The following is a 23,914-nucleotide window of genomic DNA, read 5'->3' as shown; positions in this document are numbered from 1 at the left end:
GCATTAAGATGCTCCATTTAATAAAGGATAATGGAAGTTGCCCATTGCTTTATGGGGCAGAAAGCGAATTCAAAGAGTCTAGAGTAAGACATCCAGAGGCAGTCTATCCCAATAAGGGAACCATATTCTTCATGAGAAAAATGGCAAAAAGAGTCTTGTAATTATTATTACACAATCAACTGACAGAATCCATTTGTTTTTCTAGAACCTCACTTGATTCCACCTCAAAGGGATGTGCTAGTAGGAAGGAAAATGACAGCTTGTGCTTTTTGACTGAGGCCTGGTAGGCCCATAATTTGAAGGTGCTTAAATGTGTTGCTCTGGGTACTGCACAAAATTACTTGCTACTTCTTTTTTAATAGTTTAATGAAGGGGATTTTTGAGTACAGGCTAGATCACATCTTAGTTATTTGTTACTGAGGCAGGAGGGCAGAAGTTCTTAACAAGTGGTCTCAGATTTCCATCTTGCTCTCTCCATATGATGTCTGTTGTTTTCCTGTCCCTACAACATCAAATCCTTAATCTCATATGTTTCAGATGATTAAAAATGCCTCTGGCCTGCCTACTGTTTACTTTAGGTATCTGAAGCAATCTAGCTTCAGTAACACAGAATTCAGTACTTTCTAAAATTCTCAAGAAACAAAATATATCTGTGCATGCCGGTGTCAGAGACTGATAAGGATAATGGCTCAAACATTGCGGCAAAACCAGTTCATCCAGCCACAGGATATGGTACATTCAGTATAAGGTGAATTGTGATTTATGTATCAACAAGCTAACAAGCCACAGACAAGGCTGGTTGGCTGACAGAGGAGGTGGGGGATGTGCCAGAGGGCACATAGCTCTGCCTTCTGATATACCCACCATGGCACAAAGGGAAAAGCTGAGACCCTTCAAGATGACCCAAGACTTGGCAATCATTCACAATCACCTCCCCCCTCAGACTTTTCTATCTTTTGCAATAACACCTCCACAAAAGACCAAAAATTATGCAAGCAGGCAACCCAGAGGGCTATAAAGGCCCACCTTGTGCAAGCACCACTCTGCACACCAGCCTCATCACAAGAATGAACAAGACACTGGAAGATGTCACACATGGCTGGATCCGAGACTACGAACTCTATCACACATACAGCAGAGCCATAGGGATGGTGAAATTCTTCTCTCTCCTTTCTTTCCTATACTTCTACTCTTTTGCTTCCCTTTTTATAAGTAATATAGTAACATAAGATTGACAGCCCCACATATGCCGCAAACTTTTCAGGTTTACCAGTTGAACCTACAATAACATAAATCCTTCTGCCATCAAATCACATGCCAATTGGGCCAAGCTGCAAAATAAAAGCCTTTTGTTTACAGACCTTAAGTACTGTATGTACTGTTTTCCAACCAAGGGGACCCACGAACCTGAGTCACTTCTCTCCCCACTCATACCTCTGGGTGAGACGTGACAGCTGGCATCCATACTCTCAAGGCTTTTTCCCTTTTGCTAACCTCTATTGTTAACTGCAGTCTTCAGTGAAAGCATTACAAAGGTCTCTGCAGGTCGCCTTATTTATTAGTCAGATTATGGCAGCTCTTCAGTAGAGCAAATGCCACTGCCAAGTGTGATTGCTGCAGGTGTCTCTGTAAACATTATATATTTAGGTACTATTTTAAATATTTGCCTTAGCTGAGATAAATATCACTAGCCTCTAACATTTGGACAGTGTATCTCCCCATATTTTCATCTGTTTGAATGTGGTACTTGTCCACATGAACAAATGTTAACTCATTACCTCTTTCTTATTTGACATCTGTGGTGGCAGAGACACCCGTATCTCTTTGCTTCTTTCAGGTGAACCATCATGTTTATTTCCATTTGATAATTCAGAAGCAGAAAACAAGTGAATTCTATATAATTAAAAGCATCTGGCATCTCCATACAAATTACTCCTTTCTCAACAAGTAATATCATAAAAAGATTACAGCAGGTAGAAACAAATTAATAAAATGCTAGAGAGCCCAAGAGCTTCAAAATAGCTCGACTTTGGATATTATAATTAAGGCACTAAGGCAACTTCAAAGAGGCCTGATTTTCTTTTTAAAGGCGAATACCAACTTAATTGAAATCAGGCATTTCTATGTGATTTTATACTGGACACAGAAAAGCACACAATTCTGTAGAGAGTTCAGCATTAAACTGGCAGTGAGGTCACTTGACTGCTCTTTCTGGTTGTCCTGATGAGCCACTATACAGCTCTGATCTCCGAAATTCTTTGCTTTGTGTCATTTCCACATCTGAAAAAGAGGGCTAAAAGTGTTTCCTCATCTCGCTGCAATGACATGAAACTTAGCCAACAGCTGCATTTAGCACACTTCAATGCCTTTCAAGGCAAGGTGATGAGGTTAACAAGAGTTCATTTTGTGTTACTGCTTCTTCTAGTACTACAGAATTCAACCATAGCCAATGTGCCACTTAATAGGATGGACTCTGTATCAAACTATCAACAGCAAAATTACTAAATATTTCCTTTTTCTACATTTTAGAAAATCTGAGTTATGCAACAGAATGAAAATACTTTTTTTTTCATCTGAAACAATCTTGGAAATTTTTTACTAATAAAAGCATCACAGAAAAGAACACAGAATTGCTATTAGGAAAGCGCTATTGTTCCAGAGCTGTCAAAGCTTCTGGGAGTCCAAGTGCCTCTGTCCTTACCTGGTGCTGCCAGTGAGCTACTGTGAAAATGAACACTAGTCATTTCCCCTCTTTATGCCTAATTTTTTTCTGTCTGTACAGTGAAGTACTTTGCATAGAAAATATGACTGAGATCTAAGTACAACAAATATCCATAAAACAGATCAGCTATTGTTCAGAAATAATCTATTATGTTTGCATCCCTATGTGTTTTTTTCCTAGCTTTAGGGACTCTGTATGATATTTGATTTTACACTACATGGAATTAAGGTTACACAGACATAGCTACCGAATTTATGATCAATAGAAAATGGCAACATTTTTCTCTCAACCAGTTCTTTCCAATGATCCAGCACAACACATCAATAAAAAGCTCTGAATTTACACTGTTTCGCTATTTCATGCCCTGTTTAAGATCCCTGTGGATGACAGATTAATTTAATTAGTTTTATTGAACTGCCTAGTTGCTTTTATTGGCAAAACCACTCATGAAGAAGGCTGGAAATTTCTCTTGGGGTTAGCATTGTCCTACTGGCCCATTTTAAAAACGGAAGTGAATTTATTGTCATTTCTTACAATTTTCTGCTATGCTTTCTGCTGTTAAGACTCACATTTGTAAAGTGCATCCACTGACACTTACGTAGGAAGTTTAAAGTTATTGTTTTTCCTAAATGTGGTTAACAAAAAAAGGAAGCAGACAGCTACCATCAAATGGACTTTGAACTAAATAGATCACTCAGCTTTCATTGGGGAATTAAATTAATTTGATTGCAACACAGAATAAGGCTCTTGCATGCCACCTGGAAGTAGAGAAGTGGTCTTCCACTTTCCAACTTCTGCCACTTGACAGGTTGCTCGGCTCACAAGCATCAAAAGGACTGCACTGAGGCTACAAATTATATATCCAAGGTTCAGTATGCTTAGAGATGGGTCTGATCAATGCCCTCAGACTTCAACGCACTGCCAAGCAAAATTAAAAGTAGGAATGGACTCAATTTAATTCCAGTGGTCAAATACCCAGGACCATGGAAAAACTATTAATCTAAACTTGGGTTTGGATAAGAAATTTATTCATGGCAGCATTTTCATATCCAGCTGGCTGATCATGGATAACATATTTTCACAAGTGGAAGAGGAGTAATTTGAAATCTAGATGAAAAATGTGAAGCTTGGACCATTTTTTTTTTTCCTATATTTTTTTAGAAGGTCAAAGGAGATATTTTATGATCCAGTGAATTTCCAAATCTTCTGCTGAGTTTAGAAAAATGAGCAGATGTTGCTTCTAATTTTGGACATCATAATTCTCTCCACCAGATTTCAAACACTCTTCCTTAGATTTGAAAGAGCCTCTTGCCTTGTGTGGTACTTTTTTTAAAAAAGTGGGGATTTGGTCTATTTCCATGAGATTTCGTCCACACTCGTTCTAGGAAGTGTTTAGTTCTGAAGAGAACAAAGATTGACAACATCTACAGAAAACTGTGTCATCAGTTCCTTTGTAAATCAAAATTTTATGAGGCTTCTTCAACTGCACAATCAAGAAAACACACTTAAGGGATTTTTTTGGACTTAAAAACATAGTGGAGTTGTACAACCTCAAAGCAAATGCCAGTTAGCTGTTTTATTATCAGATTGTTTCTATACTCAGTGCTAAAATGAACTAACAAAACTAAATATGTAACTTGGTATAAGCATAAGGGGGTTCAGTGGTTCTAAGAGCAGCACAAATTAATGTATTAAAGTAAATTAATAATAAAATGATTCCAATTACCAATATCTTTGCTTTGGATTTGCACAAGAGGTGGTAATTTTTTTCTTCCAGATGCTGAAAACTTCTGCAAAGCCTTACAGCAAGCATGAAAGATTTCATCTTTCTGGACCTGTGCTCTAATTACTAAATTATATTCCCACGGGTTCACCAGCTCTTTCACCTATTTATTAATTTAAGACAAAAAACCATACGTTGGATGCTGTATGTAAGAAAACTAAGAGACTTACTAGGATCTTAAGCTAGCCCTCAAGTGTCCATCCACTACAGAATCAAAGAAAAGGGTTAAAATTTTTTCCAACCACGGAAGGAGTGCTCCCATAGTTTTTTAAATATTATGCATTTGAGATATATAGGCCATGTTCTGTTGGAGTATGTAAGTTTAAAATGCTGAGCTCAGAGTTTTAAAATTACATTTAAGTATGTTTATCTGTGTTCCATTAGATCTACTAGAAGAGTGGTAAAAGGCTTGCTATAGGATTTACTTGTCAATTAGTCTATGAATCCTCACTCTGTCACAATATCAAGCACACTTCAAAAAACAGAATCATTGTTGCTTCAGGAATACTAAAAGCAGGAAGATTAAATTCCTATTTCAAAGATATAATTTATGGTCCAACTAAGTTATAAAGTATCTGCTACTTAAATCATACACATAGCATCTCAGAATCATAGAATTGTTTTGGTTGGGAGAGACCTTTAAGATCATTGAGTCCAACCACTAATCTAGCACTGTCGAGTCTACTTCTAAACTGCATATCACATGAATTACACAGAATTTAGAAGGACCTTATTTTTACTCCAAATCTTGTTCTACTTGAGCTAAGATAAAATCTTTTCAAATAACACAAGGAAGAATAAGATCTCTATTCTTACTCTATAGAGTAGTCAAAGGTAGTATCTCACAATCAGATAAGAAGACAACATTCTAAAAACATTATTTTCTTGCTTAGGATACTAGCAAACCTTAAAAAGCCAATGAAAGTCAGGAATGCAAAAATTCATTAATACTGTTTCCCATATTTACAGGAATGGAACCATTCTGTCAGCAGAAGACCCTAATGTGCTCACAGGGGTTTACTCCAGGCTACATTTATAACCTCAAAGGGTTCTTTTTAGATAGGTCAGAACAGTCAAAGATGCTTAGGTTTTTGGACTTGAGGTACACTCTTTTCAATTTCACTGAGTGTAAATTTAAATAATGAAGAAAAATTAAACATTCATTAGGAAATCAGATTCTTTTGAGATGCTTTCAAGAATAATGTAGAAACTCCAGGAGAAAATAGCTTACCAATCTCAACTAGAGAACTAGAACAAATTCATGCACCAGTGAAAATCACCTTATATGAATATGGTACCCTGTGAAATAAGTACAATCCAACTATTAACAGTTTTTTGTGTGTCTTCTGTTTCCAGTGTTGCAACAGTCAAAAATAAATCTATCACATAGTGATGTTTTTCAAGGAATTCTTTTTAAAGTGCTCCTATATATTCACCCACACAACTGAATGAGCTTGGTTATTCGTGTATACCAATAGCTATCTCCATATCTAACTAAGCAAATTCTGACATGAAGGCTCATTGTACAAAGATTTAATGTGCGGATCAACACGATTATCAGGCCAAATTCAGAAAGGTAATCTAAAAACAGTCAGAATATCAGCAGCAAGCGAGGAGCACAGCAGCAGCTACAGAGCAATGGCAGGAGATCTAAACGTGGTGAATCGACATGCACAGCAGTGGCTACAGTAATTGCCAAAGCTGGGCATGGATTGAGGACACAAGAAGGAGATCCCAAGAGAATCACCGTGAAAGCAGCTGATCTCACGAGAGGGGCTGACATGGCAGGGGCATTGCCAGAACAACTGGGGGAGATTTAAATGCCCTCCTAGGGAGTGTAGGTGACCAGTAAGACAGTGAACAGGTCCAGCTAACAGGGGTGAAGCAGTTAGTGCAGCAGTGTGCACAGGCAGTTTACACAGGCAGGGCAGGGAAGCTCAGCAAGCTCAAGTGATTTACTTCACTTGGTTGTTGCTGGAGCACAATTCTTAAGAGGAGTGGTTGAGGGAACTGGGGCTGTTCATCTGGAGAAAAGGAGGCTGAGGGGAGACCTCATCACTCTCTACAACTACCTGAAAGGAGGCTGTAGCATGGAGGGGGTTGGTCTCTTCTCCCAAGTAGCAAGTGATAGGACAAGAGGAACTGGCCTCAGGTTGCACCAGGGAAGGTACAGATTGGATATTAGGAAAAAATTTTTGACTGAGAGGATGGTGAAGCAATGGAATGGGTTGCCCAGGGAAAAGGCAGAGTCACCATCCCTGAAGGTGTTTAAAAGGTGTTTAGACAAGGTTATTAGGGACACAGTTTAGTGCTAGAGTTGGGTTATGGTTGGACTTGATGATCCTGAGGGTCTCTTCTAACCAAAATTATTCAATTTGATTTTATTCTAGAATTTACTTGACCCCACAGTAAATATCTAAACTCATACATAAATGTGAAAATTTCTGCAGCTGCAGCGATGAGGAACGACGCATACAGACACACAGACACAAAGTTCTTGTTCGCAGCGAGAGCAGAGCCAGGCTGAGCTGACTTTCATTAACAGTTCTCAATTTATAGGTTTACAGATATGGACCTGGACTAAGAGGTTAGACAGGATGTTTTTTCAAAAAATGTTAACCCAAACACACCACACTCGTGACTGTTTTCAGTCACGTTCCCATGCATATTTCGTGGGCGGCATTCTGACCCACTCATTCACACGCCCAGGCCCAACATTCACACATCATACATATGGGGGTGGTTTTCCGACCCTAGGTACCATTCTCACTGGCCTGGGCTATCACTCCTTACATTCATAAAAAACATACTTCTGTATAACCTGTCCCAAGGCCCTTTAGCTGGAGCCACACATCCTGCTGTTCCCACATGCAGCCTATTTGCAGACAGTCTTTATTAAGCTATCAAATGACTATTTTCCAAATGCAAAAATAATAAACTAGTGATTTGATATTTTATAAAATATCTTGCACTGTTCTGATGCTAAAATGCCTTGTGCTTTGAGTGGAATTTTTGCAGGTCATTAGTTCATAATGCAAACCAACATCTTTGGGTATTTTTAAAGGAAAATGAAGGTAGGAGGAAAGAAGGCTGAGCTGTTTTGTTTACACTAGCATAGGAAACTGCATTTCTAAGCATTTCATTCAGCTAAAGCTCTGCTTCTTATACAGTTTTAGTGGCAGATGCCACAGTGACAATGAAAGTGACTGAAATACACACTGAGCCTTTTTGCAAGTAGCATCATGATATGCAGTATGCTTCTAAGATAGGAGCTATCCCTAGTGTATCAATCATACATAAAGACCAAGAACCTAATTTTCAATCCTCCTATCTCATCCTTCAGTGTCTTCTTTCTCTTCCATCTTTTATTGGGAGGAGACGGAAGGTTGCCACAAAATTACTTCTATGGCAGCTTCGACTCCCCACTGTTTTTTTCTACTCAGTGCCTGTGACTGACACTTAGTTCTGCCTCAAGCACAAGGACAGGACAGACTTCTGAATGCCAATCAACGGAGCATGCCACATGCTGTAATTGAAAAATACAGTTCTTTTGCAATAAGATGAGGACATCATTTTTAGTGCAAAGCTGTGGTGAAGAGAATTGTGAGTAATAAGCAGCTCACAGTTATTTTTATAGTACCTGACTTAACATGGTCAAAAGCAATGAACCTGAGCTACAGAATTTGGATCCAGATCTGAAGTGCCTGTAATTCAGCAGTGGTCAGATCAAGGTTAAGCCCCACCTTTTATTTATCTGCAGAGTATGAGACTGTTTCAGTGTAATTGTCCTAACCTGATGTCCTGATGTGCCTTCGTCCTTGGAATCTGTTAGCTTGGCACACATAACGGCATAACACAAAGAGCCAGTATTAGTAAATCTGTGGAAGTATCCAAATTGCACACCTATAATTTTAGGCCACCTCATACTATTAAGCACTTTCCTTAGGCTCTTCTTCTTTTATGGGAACTTCTCTAGCAAAACAATGCAGAACATACTTAGGAAAAGCCCATCGTTCCAAATAGTGCACACTCCCCCACATGCCTAAGGCAAGCAAAACATGGTTAAACACCTGACCTACCTTAGCAGTCTGTGAACCAAGCTAAGGCAAGTTGTCCTCAGGGATCCTACTGCTTACAGGAGAAACAAAAGTATCAAAAGGATTTGCCTAAGGCCACAAAGCAAGTAAGTAGCAGAACACCACTAAAATACTACTGCTCTTCTTTTTACCTTCCCTTCTGGTTGTAATTTCTAATGGGAGATTTGGGGAGTTACATACCTTTCAAAAGATAAGTGAATGTATTTAGAAACTCTTCATATGACTGCTCATGGCTATCACTAAATTGATCAAGGATGCTGTTGTTTGACAGTTGTTCTCCCATGATCCACAACTTGACAGTCGAACAGGCAGATCTGCCGTAGTAGGTTGCTTCTGTAATAGAAAGAAAAGAGCTCTATGTACCTGTAGGCAGAAAACAAATTAACCAACAAGTCCCTAATTCACACAGATGAGCACCAGAATGTAAATTTTTTCTTCTCTTCTTGTGAAGTTCTGATATTGTCAATGGGACTCCACACAACATTCCCCCCAAAATTCAAGTGAACATAGTCATTTTAAGTGCAGAGGGAGAGACTGTAATCACCTCTGCCTGAAATGTATGTCCTCAGGTAATACGGCCCAGCCTCCCTCAGTGGTGTTCACTGCCCTTTAGTCTTAGGACCCCTGTGTCTTTGCAGAAACAGTAACACCACTTGTGTGCTTGATTTAAGAATTGGGACACTTGTACATTCAAAACTTGGACTGAATCCATCATTCTGCAGGTGCGCTGTTCACTGTGTCATCAAAACCACTAAACCCAGATTTTGGAGAGCATGTTAAATCATGATGAGATGTGTGTTTACGCTGAGCCAATACATAGGATGGAGAGGGTATGATGGAGTTGGGCAGCCATGTAGAAGGTGAGCACCACCCCTGAGAAGGGAACAAACGCGGAGAGCTGAGAGAACCCCACCAAGGCTTTTCTGGACCTGAAAGCTCCACTCTTCAGTCACATAGCAACAGCCTTCCAGCCCATCTTCATCACTTCACCAGACTCTAGGGGAAGTAATGGCCCTGAAGCAGCTCTCAGTGAAGTATGCTTAAGTTAACCCTGACCCTCACTTATAAAAGCTGTGTAAATACATTTTAACAGCTGTGTGATGCCAAATAGTTAACAGTATTACTAGTTTTTTGTACACATAGGACCAGACTGCTATAAGCAGAAAAACAAAGATGAGGACGTAGACACATGTAACAGCCACATTGTCCCACACGGTGGCAACTTCACTAAAAAATAACTAGTTTACATACATAAACGTGATAAAGATACAAGAATACATTATACATTAAGTGCCTGATTTTCATGTGTTCCCATGTTTCTTCTCTTGATTTACCACAGCATGAAAAAGCACCTTTTTGGAATGAAAACTTAATTCTTCAGCAAAACTTCCAATCACCTACACTAAGGAAAGGCTGCAAATCTAATTTTTAACTTAAATAAGATGGAACAAAAATTGTTTAGAGCCCAGCAAGAAAACAGCACATGATTTCTAATGCCAAGGTATATATTTGTTGGATTGCCAGCTTGTAAAGAAGACTAATGTTCCAAAGATATGTATGTGTTTACACACAAGCCCACATGACCTAAAGTTGAAGTTTTCTAATGTTTTACAAAAAAACAAACCAGTATTAATCTGCGGACGGACCAAGCAGAATATAATTCACCAGACTCCCAGAGTGGTTTATGCAAATTACAGTAGTTTCAGAGGCACGCAATGCCTTCTACTCCTCATTATTGTTCAGTCATTACAGTTGTTATTTGAGGTAAACTTCATTATATGAAAGTCTGCAGTGATTTGTAAGGCTAGTGCAAAGGAAAAAAAATGCATATATTTAATCAAGAAAATGGTAATAACCATTTTGGTTTTCTTTGGCATCTGGCATCTAGGATCTCAAAGTCCTTTAGAAAAACTAATGAAATAAACTTCACAATAGTCCCATGAGGAAGAGCAAGCAAATATTATACCAAATAACAGATTAAAAAACGGAGTCAGCAAGAGCTTAAATGACATAAACAAATCAGAGGAGGGCTGGCAATAAAGCTTAGATTTTTTTACTCTAAAATGCTCTAGAAAGCTAGAAAATTGATAAGCAATTTGGGTAAACAATTGTATCTTTACCCAAGCTGAATGGCAACTTTCTCAGTGAATGCCATGTTCTACAGCCACCAGGTCATCTGTCTAAGATTAAGTATCCAGACCAGGTGTCAGCAAAATGGTATAGCTCAATTCTCACTCTGCTCTGCAGCCTCTGCTCCCTACAGAACCTGGGAAACTTCAGATTTTAATATCCTCTACCTCTTAAGCTGTAGACAAGCAATAGACTTCAGATAAACACCAGCTTTTGACTCATCACAGTTAGCTAGGAAATGCAGTGGTGAATTCAACTTAACAAAGTTTTAGCCAAACTCTGATCGTAAAATCCTGAACATCACCCTCATGAAAAAGCAAGCACTGGATGCTATTAGAATATAACATTTAATACCTGAAATCTCCCTATGTATGGAGAGTAGGAAGTTATCCTTAAAGGTTTTAAACATGTATGTCACTGAGCCTATATATTTTCATCTAGCATGCACTTCAATATGTATGCATTGGGAGAAGCATCATCAAAACAGTATCACTCTAAAAAAAAAAAAGGCAGAAAAAATTCCCTGGATATTCCAAGCATGGGAAAAGACTACTTTCTCAAGACTAACAGATTTTTTAACCAGGAAGTAGGCCAAATTTTTACCCAAGTCAAAGCAGTAAATCCAGAGTAGCTCTCCTATAGTAAATATAGTTATTACAGGCATCACTATATGAGACCCCCACCAACTATTCTGATCGGGTGAGACCCCACCTGCAGTACTGCATCCAGCTCTGCGGTTCCCAACATAAGAAGGACACAGATCCATTGGAGTGAGTCCAGAGGAGTCCACCAAGATGATCAGAGGGCTGAAGCACCCCTCCTATGAAGGCAGGTTGAGAGAGTTTGGGTTGTTCAGCCTGAAGAGAAGACTGCAGAGACCTTATAGCAGCTTTGCAGTACCTAAAGTCGGGGTACAAGAAAGCTGGAGAGGGACTTTTTACATGGGCATGTAGTGATAGGACAACGGGTAATGTCTTTAAACTGAAAGAGGCTAGATTTCAACTAGAGATAAGGCAGAAACCCTTCATTATGAGGGTGCTGAGACACTGGAACAGGCTGCCCAGAGAAGCTGTGGATGTCCCATCCCTGGAAGTGTTGAAGGCCAAGCTGGCTGGGCATTTGAGCAACCTGATCTAGTGGAAGGTGACCCAGCTGATGGAGGGGGGTTGGAACCAGATGATCTTTGAGGTCCCTTCCAAATCAAACCATTCTATGATTCTATGACTCTATGAAAAAAAGAAAACAATGTACAACAATGGATTGGAATCACCCACAATTTATGAACTGGATACAGTCATACCTCTAGAATGAAAGGGCTGCATTGTTCTGCCAGAGAGTAACTACTACTGAAATAAAAATCTTATCTTCTTTTTCCCAAAAGTCATCAAACTAACTTGGAGGTTTCAAAGAAAGCATGGCAAGGATATCTGGCCCCTTCTCCATGCTGGCCCTGGATAATTAGAGCCAAATACCACTATGTGATGCATTCAAGCAGCAACTATACTTTCTTATTTTTGCATTTCACTCCTGCTCATTCATCCAAATTGTGCAAAATCAATTTTATTTCTTAAAATGTAGTCTTCTTCCCAGCAGTTTAAGCCAAACCAGAAATCTCTGTACTGAATCACAAAGGCAGTGCAAGTGAGTATCAGCATGTTATTAGGTGTATTAAATAGAAAATGTGGTGGAATATAGGCTTCCTGTTTTATGGTGCATTTTTAAATGCTTTATTGTGTTTCTTTTAAATATAACACAGGCAAAGAAAGAAAAATCAAGATTCTGAATTTTAAATGGAAACAACAATAAGCTAATCCTTTCTACAAATTCACTAAAACCTCACATAATTTTATTTTTCTGAAAAAAAAAAAAAATACTTCCCTAGTGTTTCTGGAATAAGTTAAAGTCAGGTTTCCACACTATGAATTTGCTCTCCTAAAAGTCATTCTCAATAAAAACAGGGATATTCAGAGGTTCATGGAAAACGTCACTAGATACAGCTGTTGTCAAGATTTTATAACTACTGTCTACACAAATCAGATTGAACACAAATACATTATTTTTACATATCATACTCTGTTACTGCTGGACAATGCTTTATCTTTTTTTGCTATAGAGCTAGCACAGTAACCACACATGTCACACCACACCATAGGTCTCAGGGTGTTGTCCAGTCTCTTCTTGAATGCTGTCAGGCTTGGAGCCATGACGACCTTCCTGGGGAGCCTGTTCCAGTGCTCCACTGCCCTCTGGGTGAAGAATCTTTTCCTAATGTCCAACCTAAACCTCTCCTGGCACATCTTCCTGCCATTCCCTTGGGTCCTATCACTGGTCGCCACAGAGAAGAGAACAATGCCTGCCCCTCCTCCTTCCCTTATGAGGAAGCTGTAGACAGCAATGAGGTCTCCCTTCAGTCTCCTCTTCTCCAGGCTGAACAAATCAAGTGACTTTAGCTGCTCCTCATACAGCTTCCCCTCTAAACCCTTCAACAAATTTGTGGCCCCCTTCTGGGCACTCCAGTAGTTTTATATCCTTTTTCTAGTGTGGTGTCCAAAACTGCACACAGTACTCCCTGTGAGGTCGTTCCAGAGCAGAATAGGGCAGGACAATCATCTCCCTCATCAGTGTTCATGGTGCAGAGGCATGCAAATCTGGAACTCAAGCCTGACCTTAATAAATGTTTGTGGCTAGCTATGGACTGTCCACTATCCCAGTTTGGCACTTCAAAAGTTGGCCAAGTGAAAGAAGTGATTCTGGGAGTTCCTGGCCCGAGAAAGACATAAAACATTTTCAGTGGGGCAGCACAGGAACGTTACCCACCTCCCAGAACAGACAACTGTTTCCTTCTTGTCTAGACATCTGCAAAACTACAGTTGCAAAAGAAAGCCCTCCCTGCTCTACTGTCCTGCTCTACTTTTCTCCCTCCTCCTCCACACTACCCACCACCTGCAGGGAGGCAGAGCTCCTGGAGTAAACCTGATGGCAGCAAGCTCTGGCCCCAAGCAGGTGTGGGTCAACTGAACTATGGGAACAAACTAAAAGAACAAGTTCCAATTACAAAGGACAAAAACTTTCAGATGAGGTTTCTTGCAGCATCTCTCAATTCAATGTAATCTGCAACAACTAATTCTATTTAAATCAACTGGATGTTTGCCACTGCCTTCAACAGGAGGCCTTAAGGGCATCAGCAATTTGTGAGAATGGGAGCTGCATTTGGTTGCGTAAGTGCATTACTGAGCCTCAGAGACAACCTTTGCAATGGTCAAAAACATGTGCCTCTTGTGCCTAGCTTCTATGGGCTTTTAAGGGAAACATATATATATATGTATATAAGGGCTCTAATTGCAAGCAAGCACATTGATCCCGTTTGATTTCAGAGCTATTATGGCAGTCCTACACATGAGTAGGGTTTTTTTTAAGAAATTTCCAATGGTTTCAACACCACTGCTCCCTCTAAAGAGCACCTGAAGGCCTATGACAGGAGTAGCCACTGCACACTGGAATGCAATCATCCTGGATTTGATAGTCAAAGCACTTCTGGGTTCAATCAACTGTTTTAGATGAGGACTCCAAATAAAGCCCTGTCCCTCACATGTTAAATACTGTTTACTGATGTTTTTAGATGAGACAGAAAATTGAAGACTGTAGAATGCTGGACTCCCTGTGTCATTTTTTCACAGGTTTCAGCCCATGGGTTTTAGCTAAATATCCAGAATATTTGCATTCTGGCTGGCTGACCCTACAGAAATGAATAAGGCAGGCCTACCTTTCCCTGCTGAGCTAGAATGCATTACTGCAACTCACAAGGAGCCAGCTACATTCCAGCTCAGAGATTACTGTGTTTTACTGGCAGAAAACGTACTGAAAAGCCTGGAAATACCTCAGTGCAATTTGGAATGATTTGGGATGAAGAAGACATAAACCACATATTAAGTAATGAGGTGTAGAAGAAAATCAAGTGTGAAACAAAGCATTTCCATAACAGTGAGCAACCTGCTGAAAACATACTGCCTATGTCAATGTTATTAAAATAAGAATTATGAAGGAAAGTCTATTTATTCATTTTTGCATGGGTTGTCTGCCGAATAAATTCAGGATGCAAATCCTAGATATTCTTGCTATGACCTGCACAGTTCTGAACATGATTTTCCCACCTCGTAGACACATTATTTTGAAGCTACTTGCTGCACCTCCTCCAAAGCAGTTTGTCCCTGACAGTTACAGCAGACCAGCTTGGACAGGCCATGTTCTTATCCAAAGCTGACATGCTGTTGCCAACAAACTTTAATTTCTCCATCTTCTCAGCCACAGTAATTGGAAAAACAATTTCTAAAGATAAAGCAAGTCAACTGGCAGAAGGAGAATAAAATGAATGTAAAACATTAAATAAGACACAATTCACGGTTGAATTTTTTTCACTTAAATATTTGTGCCTCTTTTGCCAGTAGATCTTTGATCACAGACTGAAACAAGAATCAGCCTGTGTCAAGCACTCAGATAAGAAGCTGTCAAACACTGTCTAAGCGCTACTGAAAATAGAAATAAATGTGATCTGAATGCCCTTAAATTTGGGTGAAGTCAAGTTCTTCAGCATTCAACTCTGTGATACAGTCTACTTTCATCTTTCTTTCAGAAGTAATAGGCCCATATGGATGCTACAGGGCACAGCTCCTTAGAGCTGCTGTATTTCACATGAGAAACATCACCACATCCTATCTGCATTACAGTTATTCAAGGTCTCAAGACAACTTTCACAAACATTCAGTATGTTTGCTTTGCTATACTAATAAAATTTCATTTCAAGCTCTTTCTACTTCTATTCTCACAGCAGTTTGAAATGGAAGACGAGGTATTTCTAAAATACTGTGCAGCAGATGTAATTCAGGAGTGGGTAAAGTAGCTCCAGGAAAACAAAAGAAGGTAGCTATAAAGAATGAATTGTTTTCCAGGTTTTTCTGTTTATTTGATGTGCTATGTTGTCGAAGTGGCTTATACTCTTATGTCCCAGCACTGCTAGTTGTTGAAAGAATATATGTTCCCAGAGGACTTTCCAGAGTTGATTTTTTTTTTTTTGTTTTGAGAAAAGCACTGTGAAACTGATGAAAAAAGCTACAAAGTTTTTTAGTCTTTTAAGGTCTAACCAGAAGGCCACTGAAGTAGTAAAAAAGACATCCATAATGACTTCAGTGGACCTTAAATTGGACTTTTAGTCAGCCCTCACTCACTGAGTTGCGTGCATTTGTCATTTCCTCTGCTCTGTTTCAATGTCACAACCTACTTGCAGGGGAGCATTCCTGGGGAGAGCAACAGTACGCGTATCAGCAGGAGTTGTTTTCTTTTACTAGCAATTGAAATTATTTGTCTTTCAACTCAAAAATTACTTTAGATTACATTTTTATATTCCAATAGCACTAAAAAAATCCAAAAAAATAATGAGCTGGACAGGTTTAGCAATGTGAAAAATAAACTATAAAGGAGCATACATTGCAGACATTTAGAATCTAACTAACATCTACTGTTATTCTGGTCTGGTTCTACTACAAAGAGTTAAACCTTCTGGAGGCTGGTGGGTTTCTTGTTGTGCCATCTGAAGAAAGGAAAAAGAAAAACAAAGCAAAACAAAACAAAACACAAAAAACAACCGTCACAGTCAGTTAGCCACAGCAGACTGAGTTCTCAGGAGCACATCTGCAAATTAAGCAGATAGGTTCCCCTCCATCAGGCTGTCTCTCCATGCTACAAGCACCCTGCACTGTCAGAGAAGATTCCTCAAAGTGCTCACATTTGAATCCCACTTACCTAGAAAGATTTCAGAGGAGACGCAAAAAGGCCCTATCAGCCAGGTATGTCTAACTTATTGTTTTGCCCAAAGCAAACTTGGTTGATACACTTAGCGAATGTTTTGAGAAATACTGTAGAAAGATTTCCTTCCTTAAGCCTATTTACAGAGAACTTCAAAGCTCTGTGGGTGTCTGGATATGATTTTGATTGTGAAGAATTTTGGCACAGCCAGCACTTGCTTTTCAGGGGTATGCTTTTTCATTTTGCAAAGGGAGAGACTGCAGATCAGATAGAGAAAAAAATCCAATATACAATATTTCAGAATAAATGTAATTCTAACATAGATATCTGTGTTCATGCCAAGTTAACAATAACTGCAAACTAATGACAGAATTTAATGATCAGCAATGAGCATTTATCAACTAAGATTACATGCTGTTCTGCAATCCATTCTCTCAGTGTCTAATCAGTGCTGTTTGCTACAGTTCGTAGGATCAAATAATTCATTATTTGGTAGTGTTTACATTACTGTGAAATTATTATGAATATGGTATTTTTTAATGTAGAAAAATATTAATATGAAATGTCACACTAAACAACAATACTAATTACTCCTTGTTCTCCTATTTAAAATGTATTTGCTGCCTAACTGGGTGACAGGCACAGCACATAGGTGAACAATTACTACAGAGGGTCAAAGAGAACAATAAGTTGTAAACACAGTTTGGGAGTGACTTAGTGCCTAAACACAGTAATCTAGTGACATTTTACAAACCCTAGAGTTACTAGGACCTAGGACACAGGACCTATGGGAGACATGCTGCCTTCTATAGCAGAAGCTAGAAGACAAGAACAATATACAAAGGCATATGAAATGTTGCTTGATATTCAGGCACCTGAATCCTACTCCTTGTTTCTAAAATACATTCATCCTATGTTTCTCAGTGAACACTTAATACAGTTTCTGAAATAATACTCCACATACAAAATTGTAACTATGTCCCAATCTATTTCCATAATATGCACATTTCAAATTACATTAGATAGTGCTTTTAAAAAGAACCTTCTCTCTTCATTTGATCTTTCTGTAAATAAATCTCTCAACAAATCTATCTAAATCTGAATTCCTTGTCATCTCTTCTTGCCATACAAACACTTGTTATCTGAAAAAAAGGCTCGAAATCATAAGTTTCAGAGAAGAATATTAGTTTTTTTTCTGTTAGCTTGGTTCTAGCTCAGATCTCTACAGTTCACTTCTGAAATACAGGGGTTATAAAAGTGATGCTGAGATTCTCACTTATTTGTATAATCCTTGGAGCCAAATATGATGAAGCATGACTAAAGCCACCACAACTGGTAATTGTTTATGTAATTCCACCCTTCTCTATTTATCTATCTTTACTTTTCATAGTGTCTTTTCCCCTCATCTTGTGCTGCACCACAGTAAAGGCATTTACTGTTTCCCTCCACACTGGCACTAACGCTAATCTGACTTCACAGTGACATGGTTTTGAGCATAAAGCCGCAAAAAAACTTCAAACTTTTTGGTTATAAGGTTAGATTTCAGCCTTTTAGACTCCCTGAAGCTGCTCAGGGTCAGATGAGCATTGGCCCAAAGGAATCAGTGATGTTGGAAGAATAGTGGTGGAGGTCAGCATAGTTGAAGATCAGCCACAATGTATTAACACACCATAATTAGCACGGAACAACCTCAAAAGCCAGAGTAATTCCAACAAGTGCCTAAGGAGCTACTTCTGTCAGAGAATCTAGGATAAATATTCCGTTACTTAATTAACTGCTTGCTTAAGTAAAGTTCAAGAAATATTAAGGGATGACAAGAAGTAAATGTGTTTAAGTGTGTTTAAATGTGTTTAACCAGTAAGTTCTGTGTGTCTATCAGTCTCACGGACTCATTTTCACTGGTCTTTTCTCCAATGTGTATCTACAACAGTCTCTCCAGATAGAGTACTCTTCAGAACTGAGTACTGCTTGATATTTGGGAAATAGTTTGTGACATTGTGGACACTAATAGTTGTCATATTTGGAGATTCCTGAGGTATATGTAAGAATATAAGATGAATACTAACATTTCAGTTAAACTGTTTGCCATTTTTAATAATCTTGTTAAGGCTTCAAATATAAACAAGTAATCAAATGTAAAACACTAACGCTACAATCTGGAACACTAACTTAAGAGGTGTGCTTATGGTATCTTCAGTATGGAAGACACATTACTTTTCTAAAGATCCTGTAAGAAGACGCTAAGTAACCACACAATATGAAAGAAGAGACAAAGGAGATCTAATGCTGTAAACCAAACTTAGTTCAAGCTCCTCTAATGACAGCATTTTTGAATAGCTATAAGAAACAAGCAGCAGAGATTCCTGTATAGTGTATCACCTGAAGGTAAAATGACGTTGCAAATCTTTCTCATGCAGATAATAAGAACAAAAACTGTTGCGTATACTGACATGCTCAGAACAGGGTTCACTCATTTATTATACAGTGCAGTGCTTCTGAAAAGGCATCTAAATACAGAAAAAAATAGCACATTCTGGGCAGAGGCATTAGGACTGGCTATACAGTGAACAGAACTTGACCATGACCTTTGCCTGAATCCACAGCATGCAAAAAGACAGATAGTCCATGGATTATTTTTAAAATAGACTCAGCAGTGGCTATGCCTACTCTGCCCATATGCTCTGGCCTAAGCACATTATGACCAGGCTCACCTACCTTTGAAAGCTTTTAATGGCAAATCCATATTTTAGCAAAGCAGTTTGCATACCAGAAAGTGGAGCAGGCAGACAGTACAAGAACGTGGTACGGCAGTTCCTATGGTGCATGAGAACACCAGCTGAGAGCAATTTCATGTAGCCAGTGTCACCAGTTCCCAGGATTTTACAGTGACTCTCACTGTACATTATCTTGTTCCAGAGTCCGCAGGTTTTGATGTCATATAATTAGAAGATACCAATCCTTCCTTAAAAAAGAAACCCTATGTGTCTTGTTTTTGTTGTTATAGGAAATGCAAAGCAAGAGCAAGGAAAATATGACTCCAAAAGATTTAAAAGCAAGGAATTTTATTTTTTTAATGTAGAGGTTTCATTTTTTTTCAAATATTGTATCTGAAAGCTAGTCACACCTTTACATTTTGGGGATTTGGCAAAGCCTGGGACACTGAACTTGGATATTTACTAAAAGGCACAGCTCTGCAGTCATCAAAGGGCAGTGCCAGGGAACCAAACAGTTGTTTCCCTCTCTGGTGTCTATGCTCTCCAAAGCTCTTTTCAGTGTAATTATCCAGGCTGACTGCATAAACTCTTAGATTTTTGAACAAACAGGTAAAAAAGTAGAAGATATCTGTTCAAACCTACTCACAAAAGCATCAGCAAACAGGAAACATCAATGACAGATAATTTGATCACACTATGAAAACAGCTGGCAGCAAGACTCCCAAATCACACAATAAACCCAAGCAGCGAACTCTGCAGCACAAGTGTGTGAGATTCACCCCAGCACTAACAGCTCCTACCTCTGCTGCTTCAGCCATACATACATGGCTAGAAATACAGCTGGCATCGACTGCTCCTAAATGTCTTCAACAAATTTGATGTTTTCCCTGTAAGCCTGCAAAACGTTCAACTGAACTTTGCATTCAGCTACTTCAGCTCACTGACTACGGAGCACGACGGCGTGTTCCCGGCCAGAAGCCGGGCTCGGGGGCCTAGATGGGAGGGGAACTGCCCACCCTTCCCACAAGTAGGGTGCCGTTCTCGGGGAGCAAGCGAGCCCCTCACACAGGCGCCTCCAAAGACGGAGCGAGGCGCAAGCAGGTGGCTGTCCCCCGGCAGGCCCCCAGGGGCCGTGGGATCCGCCCTCCTTCTCCGCAGATCCCGCCATGCGTGCTGGGGCGGACTACGGTCCCCGGGCGGCTCCAGCGCACCAGGCCGGCAACCCCGGACGGCCCAGCCGCCTCGGGGCGAGAAACGGGCAGGAAACATCCCGCCTTGTGTCAACCCTGGCGCTGATCCCTCCGCTCCCGGGCGCCTGGGAGCCGAATCCCATCACCAGGAGACTCGCCTACTGGCAGCCCCGGCCCCATAACTGCACTCACCCGCAGCCTGCCCGCTAATCCTTCCACTCCCGCCTCCTCACGCCGGAGCGACGTCCAGGAAACTCCTCACCGCGCCGGGCCAGGCCGGGCCGACGCACCCAGCGCGAACTAGAGGCCCCAGCAGGCGGCGGGGCCGCCGTTTCCATGGGAGCTGCCGGGCCCGGAGCCGGGACGTCGCCCCAGCGCAGACTCAAATGTTCAGGTTTTAATGGCTAAGAGGCAAAAATTCGTACAAAATTCCGCGGAACTGGTACACAGCTCTTGCTTGATTCATGTCTTGAGCTGCAGAAAAGTATCTCTTTTTGGGTCTTAAAGTGTGAAATGAAATACAACTTTAATGCGATTTGTTCAGGTTCTGTTAGCAACTCTCATAAGGTCTAAAGCATGTTTCATCTGTTTCGTTTGTGTTTCTTTCTCAGATATTGACCACAGGATGGCCCAGTCAGCAGATGAAATGTCATTGCAGGTGGTATCAGCTGTCAGTAATTCAGCCTTGCTTCAGCCAGGCTTCTCTCTCCTGAATTTTCATGGGGATGTTTTCTTTTTTGGACAGAAAGGATGGCCAAAGAGATCCTGTCCCACTGGTGTTTTCCTCCTTGATATAAAACAGAATGAGCTCAAACTGAAACCTGCCTTCTTCTCTAAAGATTCCTGTTACCTCCCCCCTTTGCGCTATCCTGCTCTTTGCACACTCAGAAGCAATGCAGAGCCTGATGAGTACCAGTATATCATTCACGGTGGGAAAACACCTAACAATGACCTTTCTGATAAGCTTTATGTTATGAGTCTGGTAAGCAAAAATAGCAAGAAAACCACGTTCCAATGCATTGAGAAAGACCTGGGTGGAGATGTCCCTGAAGCTAGATATGGACATACAATTAATGTAGTTCATAGCCGGGGAAAAAGCATAAGCGTTATATTTGGAGGGAGATCATATACTCCTCTGGTACAAAGAACCACTGAAAAATGGAACAGTGTAGTTGACTGTTTGCCATCTGTGTTTCTCATTGATTTTGAGTTTGGATGCTGTACATCATACATACTTCCAGAGCTTCAAGACGGATTTGCTTTCCACGTTTCACTTGCCAGAAATGATACAGTCTACATTTTGGGAGGCCATTCACTTCAAAATAACACGAGATTGCCTAGCTTGTACAAGCTAAAAGTTGATCTCCCACTGGGCAGCCCAGCTGTTACCTGCACCATCTTGCCAGGGGGGATATCTGTGTCAAGTGCTATAGTGACTCAAACCAGTGATGCTGAATTTGTCCTTGTTGGCGGGTACCAGTCTGACAACCAGAAACGGTTGGTGTGTAACACCATAGTTCTGGAAGATAATAAGATAGAGATTGTTGAAAGGGTCAACCCAGACTGGACACCAGATATTAAACATTGCAGGATGTGGTTTGGCTGTGATATGGGCAAAGGGTGTGTATTGCTGGGCATTCCAGGGGCCAACAAACAGTTTATCTCAGATGCAAACTACTTCTACATTTTGAGATGCAAAGGAGCAGAAAAGGACAAGGAGGAAGAACTGACAGCACAAATTTGCAGTCAGACATCAACTGAAGACCCTGGAGACTCCACTCCATTTGAAGATTCAGAAGAGTTTTGCTTTAGTGCTGAGGCCAATAACTTTGATGTTGATGATACTGACACTTACAATGAAGATGATGAAGAAGATGAATCAGAAACAGGCTACTGGATCACCTGCTCTGCCAGTTGCAATATTGACATCAACACCTGGGTCCCTTTCTATTCAACAGAACTCAACAAGCCTGCAATGATCCTGTGTTCCAGCAGGGCTGGCCACTGGGTCCACGCACAATGTATGGATCTCTCAGAAAGCATGCTCCTACATCTCTCGGAGTCAAATGTCAAGTACTTCTGCAATGAACATGTTGACCTGAATAAAGGGCTACAAACTCCCAAAAAAGTGGTGCACCTGAAAAAGCAACCTATGAAACCATTGCGCAGAAAGTCAATGATGAAGTTAACAACGCCCGTGAAAAAGTCATTTCTTCGGAGATTGTTTGAATAGATTTATGCTGATGATTTGTATTCACCTGGGAATAGGTGAATTCACATTCAAAGACAGCTAGTAATGGTTGAAGCAGAATGGGATATTGAAGCTCAAACAGATATTTCTAGTCAATTGATTTCAATTATGTCAATATTTCAGTTACATTTCAAAGTTCATGAATTTATTTTGTCTCTTACGTGTAGTTTTGTAACATCCAGATAGGAACACCATCATAGGGGGCATTGTGCAGACACATAGCCAGATACTGGTAACTTTGTGCTGTATTTTATGCCATAACTTACTCCTCAGTTATCCCCAGAGAGATTAATGGAACTGCCAGTAGTATAAGACATTGTCCCATGTACTCAGTGGTGTTAGCATGTGTCCATAAAGAGCAGGATATTACCCTTTTTAATTTTTTAACTTAGTGAGTAGTTCTAGAAATATTTGGCCAAATTTATAACTGTGTTACTCCAATTTTATGTTGCCATAACGAAATAAAATTAGACTAATTACTCTGGTTTTAAACTGAAGCGGTGGCTAAAGTCCCTTATGTGAGAAATAATGAAATATTCAGACACTGAAGGTCAGTTTTCTTCGTGGACTTCCATTATAGAAAGTTTACATATAGAGCATTTAATTCTGGATAATTAATTTTTGATTTTGAGAGGTACTGAATGATTATATGTCAATTTTGGCTACAGTTGTGGAGTATCATAGCAAAAATCAAATTGTTTTTTTAAACCACTGTGCTCAACAACTTGTTTGTATATGTAAAAATCTAGTAAGCTAATAAAGTTTGTGATAAAAATTACTGCATTTTTTTTCACATACTCACAGGGTGAATAAAACACTATAAATCCCAAATCCTGCGAAAGGACAGCATGTGTGCTTGGGAGGTCCATCTGAAGTCTGATAAGAGGTCTAGCTTCACAGCCACCCCATGCTGTGAGCTCCCATTGACTTCAGAAGTTGTTCCTTCTGAAGAACAGGACTTCTATCATTTACTCCAGGTCCTCCACTATGCATTTCTTTCTCTGGTCTCCCAGGGTGACTGTGTAGAGTGTGAAAACTTAGAAGTGAAAGCTGTAGCTCAGAGTGACTCGTTGAGAGAGTGGAGCACTTCGAGAGTGGAAACAAATGCAACTGGCTGCTCAAAGGAAAAGGAGAATATTAGACTCAGGTTGAAAAGGACATTGTCAAGGTTGAATAGCCCAAGAGCTTACTGTCTTTTTCGTGGATTCTTTTATTGACTATTTGTAAA

General features: G+C 40.0%; 2 protein-coding genes across 4 annotated transcripts in view; one reads left to right on the top strand and one right to left on the bottom strand.

Moving 5' to 3' along the window:
- IFTAP (intraflagellar transport associated protein) overlaps positions 1-20,764 on the bottom strand; it is a 39,872-nt gene extending 19,108 nt beyond the window's left edge. Inside the window, exons 1-4 of the mRNA XM_071808612.1 lie at positions 20,628-20,764; positions 8,783-8,935; positions 8,585-8,636; positions 1,779-1,893 (exon numbers count right to left, since the gene is read on the bottom strand). Of these exons, the coding sequence (XP_071664713.1) occupies positions 1,779-1,893; positions 8,585-8,636; positions 8,783-8,885 (270 nt within the window). The 5' untranslated portion in view covers positions 8,886-8,935; positions 20,628-20,764. The remainder of the gene's footprint in view (positions 1-1,778; positions 1,894-8,584; positions 8,637-8,782; positions 8,936-20,627) is intronic.
- Positions 20,258-23,461, top strand: RAG2 (recombination activating 2). Of its 3 annotated transcripts, XM_071809100.1 has the most exons (3): positions 20,745-20,829; positions 21,047-21,093; positions 21,181-23,461. In XM_071809100.1, exons 1-3 carry the CDS (start codon positions 20,772-20,774, stop codon positions 22,666-22,668), a joined length of 1,593 nt encoding a protein of 530 aa, XP_071665201.1. In that variant the 5' UTR covers positions 20,745-20,771; the 3' UTR covers positions 22,669-23,461. The 3 variants fall into 3 exon arrangements, with proteins under 3 accessions (XP_065696294.2, XP_071665200.1, XP_071665201.1); XM_065840222.2 differs by having other exon boundaries at positions 20,258-21,093; XM_071809099.1 differs by having other exon boundaries at positions 20,744-20,829; positions 21,047-23,461.
- Positions 23,462-23,914: the final 453 nt, after the last annotated feature.

Source organism: Patagioenas fasciata, chromosome 5, assembly GCF_037038585.1.
Source record: "Patagioenas fasciata isolate bPatFas1 chromosome 5, bPatFas1.hap1, whole genome shotgun sequence".
Taxonomy (NCBI): domain Eukaryota; kingdom Metazoa; phylum Chordata; class Aves; order Columbiformes; family Columbidae; genus Patagioenas; species Patagioenas fasciata.
The sequence above is the reverse complement of the archived record's forward strand: the minus strand, read 5'-3'. Positions and strand labels throughout refer to the sequence as shown.